Source organism: Oratosquilla oratoria, chromosome 30 (genome assembly GCF_046742065.1).
Source record: "Oratosquilla oratoria isolate Oo_2021 chromosome 30, ASM4674206v1, whole genome shotgun sequence".
In the NCBI taxonomy this organism is placed as follows: Eukaryota; Metazoa; Arthropoda; class Malacostraca; order Stomatopoda; family Squillidae; genus Oratosquilla; species Oratosquilla oratoria.
The window spans coordinates 31,729,311-31,741,810 of record NC_134806.1 but is presented as its reverse complement, the minus strand read 5'-3'; the positions used below and the strand labels follow the sequence as shown (position 1 = coordinate 31,741,810).

At 35.8% G+C, this 12,500-nt stretch overlaps 1 protein-coding gene across 10 annotated transcripts in view; it reads left to right on the top strand.

Moving 5' to 3' along the window:
- tutl (immunoglobulin superfamily member turtle) overlaps positions 1-12,500 on the top strand; it is a 302,646-nt gene that overhangs the window by 125,474 nt on the left and 164,672 nt on the right. For 6 of the 10 annotated variants that reach the window (XM_076212757.1, XM_076212756.1, XM_076212750.1 and 3 more), the window contains exon 12: positions 11,169-11,219. The exons of the other annotated variants lie outside the window; for them this stretch is intronic. In XM_076212757.1, the coding sequence (XP_076068872.1) occupies positions 11,169-11,219 (51 nt within the window). The remainder of the gene's footprint in view (positions 1-11,168; positions 11,220-12,500) is intronic. 10 annotated transcript variants of the gene reach the window in all.

The following is a 12,500-nucleotide window of genomic DNA, read 5'->3' as shown; positions in this document are numbered from 1 at the left end:
TCATAGGGGGAACTCTCTCCTCCCATTCGATATCTCTAGGTTGTATGTTCTCCCTTGTAAACACCGATTTAAAATGCTTGTTCATAATTTCTGCCATTTCTATTTCCTCTGTGTATTCAACTTCTCCTTGTTGTAGTTTCTCTAATTCTTGTTTGTTTCTGCATTTGTTGTTTACAAATCTATAAAATAGTTTTGGTTGATCTTTACATTTTTCTATGACATCTTTTTCGTATTTTATCTGTTCTTCTCTGCACACTTGTACATATTCATTTCTATAACTAGTATATATTTTCCATTTTTCAGGCCTTTTGTCTTCTTTACCATTTTATCCAAGCTTTGTCCCTTTTGTCTTTTAACTTCCTACATCTTTTGTTGTACCAGCACTTTACAAATCCTTTTTCTTGCTTTTGTCTTGGCACATACTTTTCCACTCCTTTATAAATTTTTGTTAGAATACTCCATTTCTCTTCTACTGTTGTTTCCTCCTTGTTTATTCTTTCCCAGTCAGCTTTTTGAAAGAATTCTTTTATTTTGTCTAAGTTTATTTTTTCATATATCAATCTTCCCTTTCTATATTGTTCATTTCTTTTTTTTTATGTATCTTTCCTCATTTAGTTCCAATTCAACCAATATGTGGTCATTTTTACTCATTGGTGTTTTATATTTGATCTTGTTCACTATTCCGGTTCTGATGTGATTATTAGGTTCGGTCTTGATGGTTCTTCCTCATATCTATACCTAGTATTCTCTTGTGTCCATTGTGTCATTGTATGTTCAATAATCATATCAAGTAATACATTTCCCCATAGGTCATCTCCACTTCTTGCTGACATCTCTTCCCAGCAGATTTCTTTACAATTAAAGTCACCCATTATGACTATTCTTCCTCCATCTACTATCTTATTTAGTGTTATCCTTGTGTCTTCTAACATACTTTTGTTGTCTTTCTCTTCCCACAAATTGGTCTGGTCTTATCAGTATTGTATTTCTCAAGCCTATACATTTCTTCTATTTATTTCCCTATTTCTGGTTCATCTTCTTGAACTACTTCTAATATACTATTTACTTTTTCCTTTTCCTCCTTTATTCTTGTAGTCCTGTTTAGATTATACTTCTCTTCCATCCCTTATATAATTATACTTTTTTTTTATCTGCTAAGTCTCTTACTATATTCTCCTTCTCTCTCATCACTTTAATAACTGTGCCTTCAGTTTGTTCCTTCATCTGTTGTTTCACTATATCTCTAAATTCAATTTTGTTATTCTCCTGAACCTTTTTCCAACCACTTCTTGTGTTATGGACTCTTTATTCTCTTTATTATTCCTTTAAATCTTCATTCTCTTCCTTTACTTCTCTTAACTGTCTTTTTAATTCTTATACTTCTTTAGTTAGATTTTGATTCTCTTTTCTTAGTTCTTCCAGTTTATCAACTTTCTCTGCAACTAGAATTAATTGGTCAAACCTAGTTTTCCATTCTTCATTAATTTTTGTTTTTGTTTTTGTTTTTTCTTAGTTTCTCCTCTAGATTTACTAATCGGGGTAGGTTGTCCCCTCCTCCCTCTTTAAATCCATAAAAGAAGTTATCATCTCTATCCATTGAGTTGCTATTATCTATATTTCTGCTCTTCACACCTCTGCATCCTTGTTCATCTGTATATTCTGCCCTCTGTTTGTTTATGCCTCTCCTAAGATCCAGGGCCCATTCGTCCCCATCCTCATTTCCTTCCATTTTCCTCAGTAATCCCTCCCTTTCTCCTTTTTCTTCACCTTCCCACAACACCATGAGCTTTCCCCTTCCCTATTAATACAACACAGGTACTTCCTTGTCGTTGTGATCCTCGAAATTTGCTGTTTTCTCTGGAGTCCAAACTTCGTTGTCACCTCTACCAATGTGTGTATGTGTGTGTGTATTTATATATATATATGTATTCATATATATGTATGTATATGTACACGCATAAACACATAAGTCTGTAATATGTGTTAGTAGCATGGTCCCCACGCAGAGTGAAGGATATAAGCAAGATCGAAAGAATACAAAGGGCAGCAACCAAACTGGTCACCAACCTGGGAGATGAACCATGTGGGGAAAGACTAAAAGTACTTGGTCTGCCAACTTTGTAAAATTGAAGAGAAAGAAGTGATATGATTACAGCATTCAGGTCACAAATGGGAATAAATTGCATTGACAGAAGAGATCTGATTAAAGATGGGAGGGCTTTAAGTCATAGGAGTAAATTAAGAAAGACCACATGTCTTAAGGATATAAAAAAATACATTTTCATGTAGATGCATGAATATGTGGAAAAGCTTAAATAGTGATATAGCCCAAGCTCAAACAATGCATGAGTTCAAATCTAAATATGATAACTGGAAATCAAGGATATAGTTTAAGTCAGAACTGTACATGAAATTGAGTCTAGGTATGTTAGAAAATTAGAGAATAGGAGATGAGACCCAATGAATGTTGCCCCTTTCATATATACTATAATTAGGTAAATACCCACACACATGCTTTAAAAGTGGAAGATCATGTATCACAAACTTAATATGTGTTTACTCAAGATTAAAAGAGATAATACAAGAGAGAGATGGCTGGGCAGATTGTGCCTTCTTGGACTTGCAGAAGGCTTTTGACAAAGTACCACATAGAAAGCTAATAAGAAAAATTTGAATAATAGGAAGAATTCAAGGTAAGCTACTGGAATGGATGAAAGATTTCTTAAGTGGGAGAAAAATGAGAGTGGTACTTAGAGACAAAAACTCGAACTGGGAAGATGAGATAAGTGGTGTCCTGCAGGGCTTTGTATTAGCTTCTTTAATGTTTGCCATATATATAAATGATATGGATGAGGGAGTGAAGTGTTACATGAACTTTGCTAATGATGCCAAGTTACTCAAGAGAGTAAGAAGAGAAGAAGACTGCAGATTGCTACAAGAAGACCTGGACAAAATATGGGAATGGAGTCAGAGGTGTGAAGTGAACTTTAACATTAAGAAATGTAGTATAATGGAATTTGGAAAAAGCAAAAATAGAATATCGGGTCAATATAAAATTGGTACCAAGGAAGTCAAAAAAGTCAACTCAGAAAGGGACCTGTGAGTGATTATCTCAAGTGACTTGACACCTGATAAACATGTCAATAAATTAGTTGGAGAGACTTTTAACCTATTAAGATCAATGAAAGTGGCCTTTGACTACATGGATGAAGAAATGATAAAGAAAATACAGTTGTGGTTACATTGATAAAACCTACATTGGAGTATGCTGTGACACTATGGGCACCTGGTACAAAAAAAAACATAAGGAAATTAGAAAGAATTCAAAGAGCAGCAACAAAAATGGCACCTACACTCTCAAATTTGATATACAAACAAAGATTGGACAAATTACATCTATTAATACTGGAACAGAGAAGAGAAAGTGGTGATTTGCTGACTATTTACAGAATTATGAAAGGGATGGAAGTTCTTGATAGAGATGACTTATTAAAATGGGACAGAAGAGAAACAAGAGAACATGAGAAGAAGCTAAAGAAGGACAGTTGCAGAAGAGATTTGAAAAAGAATAGCTTCCCACACAGAGTGATTGATGTCTGGAACAAACTAAACAGAGAAACAGTGAATGCCAAAATTATACAAGATTTTAAGAACAAACTGGATGCAGAGAGATACAAAAACGGGTCACTACGAGCATAGCTCTCGTCCCATGAAATACAACTAGGTAAGTACAACCAGGTAAATACACACACATGACTCGACAGCACAGTGGTAGTGTTCACAACTGCTGCTACAGCAGTCTGAGTTTGAATCCTGCCCAGGGCTAAAATAATTTCAGTATCGCTGTGCTGCGATTTGTTACTCCAACTCTTGTGGGTGGGGAGTTGGGGGTGTATGTGTGTGTAAGGTCACAACAGTACCCATAGATCGGTCATATATGAGCTCTTGAGTTCTCTTCTGGGAGGGTAATAGCTATTGATCACAAGTCCAACACATGATCCAAGACCATGGTGAATCAAACACACACACAAACACACTTGTTGACCATCTATAGAATCATGAGAGGTATGAAAGTCCTTGATAGAGAAGACTTACCAAATTGGGATATGAGAAATACAAAGGGACATGGAAAGAAGCACAAAAAGGACAGTTCTAGAAGAGACCTGAAAAAGAACAGTTTTCCCCACAGAGTGGTGGATGTATGGAACAAACTGGATGAAATAATAGTTTGTGCAGAAACCATACATGAATTTAAGAACAATTTAGACACTCCAAGATACAGAGATGGGACACCATGAGCATAGCTTCCCTTCCCGTAAGATACAACTAGGTAAATATACACACACACACACTCAGTGGCTCAGTGGTAGAGTTCCCAGCCACCACTATGGCAGTCTGGGTTCGAATCCTGCCCAGGGCAGATATACTTTCAGTATCACTGCCCTGCGAGTCATTACTCCATCTATCAAGGGTGGGGAATTGGGTGTGTGTGTGTGTAAGGTCACAGCATTAGCCATAGGTCAATCATATATGATCTGTGAGCTCTCTTTTGGGAGGGAAATAGCTGTCGATCACGTGATCAAAGATCATGGTGAATCACAGCAAAGGCCCTCTCCTTCTTATAAGGGGGATGGCCAAATAATAGCACACTCCCACATGATATTAAGTAAAACCCAACCACCCCTCCTGTCTCAACACCTTAGGGATGAAAGTTCACTTTGTCCCCAGCCACACTGGTTGAGTCAAAAGTAATACAGTAATGCTGTTCCTCCACAACAGGGTCCAAAAGCTGGATCTGGTGAACTCCTACTGCTTCATTGTATGATGACCATTTATTCTATCCACTGGCTTATCTATTGATATTCCTTCCAAAACATTTGACACACTCATTTGAATTATTCCAACTACTCTGTACATTGGTTCATCTTTTGTCTAGCATTTAGATTCCTTAGCACCACTATATACATGTGCTTTCCAAAACATCCAATCAATTAAATGATTCAAAAACTCTTCTATCTCCATGCTTTCCTCAATAACAAAGCCATACCTCACAGCCTATTCTCAGTTTTACCCACACTTTCTCTGATGATTCCTCTGTTCCTTCCCTTGCCCTTTCACCGCTCCATTTAGCCTACTTGTCAAACTTCCAAACTCAGAATCACTTTTCTTATTGAGTTTAGTTTCATTCAGTGCTAACGCATCTGTATTTCTTTCATCAGATGTATTACCAGTCTCCTTTTGTATTTATGTATTTATTTAATTATATGTTTCCCATGTATACACATCTAGAAACCCAGTTACTGGGATTTTCATGGGAGTGTCTTTCCCAGACCCTTTTTTGCCTTGATTCTTCACAGGAGAGAACTAGAGATGGAATTCCCAGTCCCCTGACTCTACCCAATTAAATTACTTTCTACTACATCATTCATGGGAACAGAGTGGTAATATTCACGTCCTCCACCGCAGAAGCATAGGAAAATTAAGAGTTGAGAATGATAAAAAGTATATATTTAAGGGGGAAAATAGAAAATAGGAACATCAAAACCAAAAAGCTCATCATTCCTGTAAGAATGGAGATTAGTCTGAGATATAAATGAATGCTGCTTGGTTCTGGTCTGTTGGGGTGCTTCGAATATCTCAAAAGTATTGACTGCAAATATGCACCCCAGGATGGGGTATAATAATGCATCAGCCTCAGATTTGCTAAATTCTTTATCTTACGTTGCTTAGATATCCATATCAAAAGTATCTAGTGTATTAAAAGGCTTAGCTTTTATTTTCATTTGAGTTACATATTAAGTATTTTATGTTTCATCTGTGTTTGTCCCTTTATCCTTATGGCTGATGCAGGCTTAGCACTTTTCTATAGTTTGCACATTTGAGTTGTATAGTAAATATTTTGTGTTTATTCAGTGTATAACCATTCAACCTTATGGCTGATACAGATAAATAATTTTGATAGAAAGTAACAGTATTTCTCATTTTGATGGAAGACTTAACTAACTCTGTTGTCTATGATTTCATAGTCTATTTTATAACACCAGAAAGTGAGTTATGACACTCTTGATGAAATGTTTGGATTTCAGTTTTTCTTTTTGTGATACTCTGTGCTGAATATAATAGATAATGACTGACTGATGAGCTACATGAAAGTGCTGAGAGAGATTTGACACTGTCACTCCCATGTGCAATAATGAAGACAGTTACTAAATTTGAAGTTGACTGGACCAGGTATTGGACCCTGTACTGTTAGATTTTTATATAGGAGACAGTATTATACAATAAACACATGAAAGAAAATACATGTATACATTAATGCACATAATCTTGTGTATCATGGTTTTATGCATATTACAGTAAACATTGGGATAAATGTATATTGTACAAACGTGAGTGTGTGCATGTGGTCTTGATGATTGTTCTTAATATGTGCTCTTTCAGGCATGTTCTATCATGATCCATTAGATTTGTATTGAAAAACATTTGATAAATTCTAATACATATGAACATATATCTTTGTAGGTCAGTTTGACTAATAAATACATGTAGACAGTATGCACTTGAATGCATTAATAATCTTACTTCAGTAGAACAAACCTAAAAGTAAAGTCACGTATCAGGAATACAGATGTGTGTATTTACCTAGTTGTATTTTACGGGAAGGGGAGCTATGCTCATGGTGTCTAGTCTTCATATCTCCTTTTATCTAGACTGTTTTTAAATTTGTGTATTGTTTTTGCACACACCACTTTCTCATCTAACTCGTTCCAAACATCTATTACCCTGTGGGGAAAACTGTTCTTTTTTAGGTCTCTTCTATAACTGTCTTTCTTGATTTTCTTTCCATGTCCTCTTGTAAATCTACTATCCCATTTTATTATATCCTCTCTATCAATAGTTTCTGTCTTTCATGATTCTATAAATAGTTATCAAGGCTCCGCTCTTCTTTGCTCTAATGTCTGTAGCTCAAGTTTTGCTAGTCTCTCTTCATATGATAGTTCTGAGAGTGTTGGTGCCAATTTTGTAATTGCTCTTTGTATTCTTTCAAGTTTTGTTATACATTTTTTTGTACTTGGTGACCACATCGTCGCCGCATACTCCAATCTTGGTCTTATCAAAGTGACTAGTATTTTCTTCACCATTTCTTTGTCCAGGCATGTAAATGCCACTTTGATTGTTCTTATTAGATTATGAGTTTCTCCAAAAATTTTGTTTAATATGTTTCTCAGAGGACATATTATTCATGATAATGACTCCCAGGTCCTTCTCATTCTCTACTTTTTTTATTTCTTCTCCCAATTTATATGATCTCATTATTATTATTATTTTTTTTTTTCAAACTCCATTATACTAAACTTCTTAATACTGATTTCCATCTCCCATTTCCTACTCCATTCCCATACTTTATTGAGATCACTCTGTAGTGACTCACTATCTCCTACAGTGTTCACTTTTTTCAACAATTTTGCATCATTCAAAAAGAAGCTCAAATAACTTTCAATTCCTTCATCCATATCATTAATATATATATATAGCAAACATTATTGGGGCCAGAACTGTTCCTTGTGGAACTCCACTAATCACTTCATCCCAATTAGAGTGTTTGTCTCTTATCACCACTCTCATTTTTCTTTCATGGAAGGAGTCTTCCATCCACTTCAGCAATTTGCCCTGTATTCCTCCTGCAGTTTCTAATTTTTTTAGTAATTTTTCATGTGGCACCTTATCAAAGGCTTTTTTTAGGTCTAGAAATGTACAATCAGCCCATCCATCCCTTTCATGTATCACATCTATTAGCCTTGAAAAGAAACGCATTAAGTTTGTGACACATGATCGTCCTTGTCTAAATCCAAATTCCCTTGGATTTAGTACTTTGTTTTTTTCCAAATGCGTTACCCATCTAGTTTTGATGATTCTTTCACAGATTTTAGCTATCGTGCTTGTAAGAGAGACTGGTCTATAGTTAGTAGGGTCTTCCTTGTTTCCCCCCTTATATATTGGTACAATATTTGCTCTCTTCCAATTTTCTGGAACTTTTCCTTCTTTCAATGAACTGCTTATTTGACTATGTATTTTGTCTGTTAGTTCATTCCTGTGTTCTCTCATAATCCAGTTTGCCATTTCATCCGGTCCATACAATTTTCTGACATCGAGTTTACTCAAGTGATTCATTATTTCATTCCATGTCACTTCTATCTCTTTCATAGGGGGGACTTTCTCCTCCCACTCAATATCTCTAGGTTGTATGTTCTCCCTTGTAAACACCGATTTAAAATGCTTGTTCATAATTTGTGCCATTTCTATTTCCTCTGTGTATTCAACTTCTTGTCGTAGTTTCTCTAATTCTTGTTTGTTTCTGAGTTTGTTGTTTACAAATCTGTAAAATAGTTTTGGTTGATCTTTACATTATTCTATGACATCTTTTTCATACTTTCTCTTTTCTGCTCTGCACACTTGTACATATTCATTTCTATAACTAGTATATATTTTCCATTTTTCAGGTCTTTTGTCTCTTTTCCATTTTATCCAACCTTTGTTCCTTTTGGTTGATCTTTACATTATTCTATGACATCTTTTTCATACTTTCTCTTTTCTGCTCTGCACACTTGTACATATTCATATCTATAACTAGTATATATTTTCCATTTTTCAGGTCTTTTGTCTTTTTTCCATTTTATCCAACCTTTGTCCCTTTTGTCTTTTAACTCCTTGCATCTTTTGTTGTACCAACATTCTATATATCCTTTTCCTTGTTTTTGTCTTGGAACAAACTTTTCCACTCCTTTATATATTTTTACCAAAAATATTCCATCTCTCTTCTACTGCTGTGTCCTCCTTGTGTATCCTTTCCCAGTCTGCTTTTTGAAAGAATTATCTTATTTTATCAAAATTTGTTTTTCCATACATCAGTCTTCCCTTTCTATATTGTTCATTTTTTTCTATGTATTTTTCCTCATTTACTTCCAGTTCAACCAATATGTGGTCCACTTTTACGTATTGGCATCTTATATTCAATCTTGTCCACTATTTTGGGTTCTGATGTGATTGTTAGGTCCAGACTCGATAGTTCTTCCTCATTTCTATACCTAGTATTCTCTTGTATCCATTGCATCATTGTATGTTCTATAATGATATCAAGTAGTACATTTCCCCATAGGTCGTCTCCACTCTTCACTGTCATCTCTTCCCAGCAGATTTCTCTACCATTAAAGTCACCCATTATAACTATTCTTCCCCCATCTTCCATTATCTTATTTAGTGTTATACTTGTGTCTTCTAACATATTTTTGTGTTCTTTCTCTTTCCATGAAGCCATTTTAGGAGGCACATAATTTACTACAAACTTCCTGCTCTTCCCATCCTTGTCCTTCACTTCCATCATAATCATCTCTACTCTATTCTTTCCATATGTGACATTCCTCACATTTATATCCTTCTTAGTCAGGAACATAACTCCACCCCCTTGTTTTACCTCCCTGTTTCTTATCCAATAATTATATGCACCATGTCCTACACTGTTAGGTGGTAGTAGACTTTTCAATTTTGTCTCTACAATTCCCATTATGTCTGGTTCTTTTTCCTTCAGGTAATCATTCAGTTCATTTAAGCCTGTTATTAATCCATCTATATTTGTATAAGACACTTTTATTTTCTGCTACTTCCATTGTGTATTCTGTTTCCCTTCTGTTTTTCTCTGCTATGAACCATTTCCTCACTTTCATATTCACTACTCTCCAATAGAATTTCTCTTTTTCTGACTCTGGTCTTATCTGTATTATATTTCCCTAGTCTATATATTTCTTTCCCTGTTTCTTGTCCATCCTCTTGAACTACTTCTCATATGTTATTTACCTTTTCTTTTTCCTCTTTTACTCTTGTGGTCCTAATTAGATTATACTTCTCTTCCACCCCTAATATAATCATACATTTCTTTTTGTCCGCTAAGTCTCCTACTATATTCTCCTCTTCTCTCATCACTTTAATAACTGTGTCCTTAGTTTGTTCTTTCATCTGTCATTTCACTATATCTGTAAATACAACTTTGTTGTTCTCTTGGACTTTTCTCCAACCCTGTGCTTCGTTTGCTATGCACTTTTTATACTCTTTATTATTCTTTAATTCCTCATTCTCATCTTTAACTTCTTTTAACTGTCTTTTTACTTCTATTTCTTTATTTAGGTTTTGGTTCTCCTTCTTTAGTTCTTCCAATTTATCAACTCTTTCCGTAATCCGTGTAAGTTGGCTGAACCTAGCCTTCCAATGTTTGGTCATTTTCTCTAGTTTTTTCCTCTAGACTTTCTAATCAAGGGAGGTTGGCATCCCCCCCCCCTCATTAAATCCATGGAAATTATTATTTCCACTTTCTATTGTGCTGTTCTTATCTATATTTCTAAACTTAATGCTTTTACTAATATTTTCGACTTCGCCTGCATCATCTGCAGCCCTCTTGTTGTCATTTCTCCTGACATCCAGGGGAACCCATTCATCACCTTCCTCATTTCCTTCCATTTCCCTCAGTATTCCCTCCCTTTCTCCTTTTTCTTCACCTTCTCACTACACCATGAGCTTTCCCCTTCCCTATTAATACAACAAAGGTACTCCCTCATTGTTGAGATCGATGAAACTTGAAGTTTTCTTGGAGTTCCAAATTTCGTTGTCACTTCAATCAACGTGTGTGTGTGCATGCATGTTTGGCCATATAATAGATTTCACATCTGCCACTGTTTCCTTTTTGTATGATCCTAAGGAGGTGACTGTTACTTGAAATAACATGTAGAGACAGTTGTAAGGGCACTTAACTCTAGAGATGTAACTGCAGCTAGGAAGGGCATGGGATTGAATAAGTTATCTTGTTACTAATCACTAGATACATATTATATATCTGTGAGTTATAGTGCCCTTACACAGCTACTTTACACTAACACTGAGTCCTCTATTATTGTAAGACAAGACTAACTGTATCTAACTTTAGCTCTCTTAGTATCTTTCTTATTGTTATTTCTGTATTGTGTTCAGCTTATCGAGATCCTCTTTCCTCTTTCTCCATTCATATTGAATGGGCTAAGCTAAGACTAACATTGCAGCCCTGCTTTGATCCTTTTTTCCTTCTAGCACAACCAGGTATCACACTAACTAACTAACTAATGGTGTGTGATTGCATGGTACAGATTTGGGTGTTACCGAACCAGTCACAACTTCGACTACCAAGGGTCCAATCGGTAAGCCAATACATTTGCCCATTGTTTTTCTCATGGTTTAGGCTTGCTATATTGACAGCAGATGAATTTCCTTGTTTAGTGGCATCTTTAGTAGTGTATGCATTAGTGCTGTATTTAATGCTTTTGTGTCATGTAAAGAATGTGTTGCATCCTCACATGGTTACTATCTGGTGATGCATCTGTTACAAGAGTAGTATCTGCCTCTGCATTACAGTAAAAGCTCTCTTATCTGGCATCACTGGGACCAAAGGCACGCCTGATACTTGAAAATTCCGGATACTTGAAGAGGTTGCTAAAGTAAGTGAAGGGGTACAGAAATATGTCTACAATCACCCCCTTTACTCAATATTAATGTCAGTTAACATATAGTACCACATACCGTGACATAAACAAAGCATCACATGATTGCGGCGTCACCACCTCACTTGCCAACATACAGTTCATCACTAGACACCAACCTTCTCTGTACTTTTCTGAAAGGGTTACTAAAACAAGTGAAGGGTTACAAAAACACTATGTCTACAACCAACTCATTTTATTCACTATTAACAACATTTAACATAACATAAACATTTAACTTTATAGAAAAAGCACATAAACAAACAAACAAAACCACCTCACTCGCCAACATCCAGTTCATCGCTCCAGTTTATCACTCTCCTCTGTACTTGTTTGCCGCTCTTCCTGTCCCCTACAACCTACTTTAAAATTGTTTCTTATGTCAGCTTGTTTGCAGCTCTTTCCTCTTTGCAATAAAAACTCATTCTAAATGCAGTGAAGAGACATAACATCTCGGGTGGACATGAGTATTTTTCTGTTTTCCCCTTTCTCTAAACGTTTGCAAATGTCCACCTTCTGCCAAAGTGTAAGGACAACACATTTCTGTTTATCAACTTTGGGGATGATGAAAGTTTACAGGGGAACACTTGAGGAAGAATGTAGCTGAACTGAGCGAAGACAAACACAAACGTGGCACATGTGAGACTGAACAGCGTAGGCAGTGGGCTGTGGCGGGTGACGTGAAACTGACCCAGACAGTGGTACGCTCTGATGATGGCAGGAACAATTAAAGCCTTGCGCAAGAAATTTTATCAATTTGTATTGATTTCAAATAGATTTTTATAGATTTTAAATCTTGGGAAAAATATGCTGGATACTTGAAGTTGCCGGACACCTGAATGCCGGATAAGAGGGCTTTTACTATAGCTTGTTGTGGAACACTTTTCTATTGATTACATTATCTTTGCATCTTTTCCATTATCTTATTTCTATAAATAAATG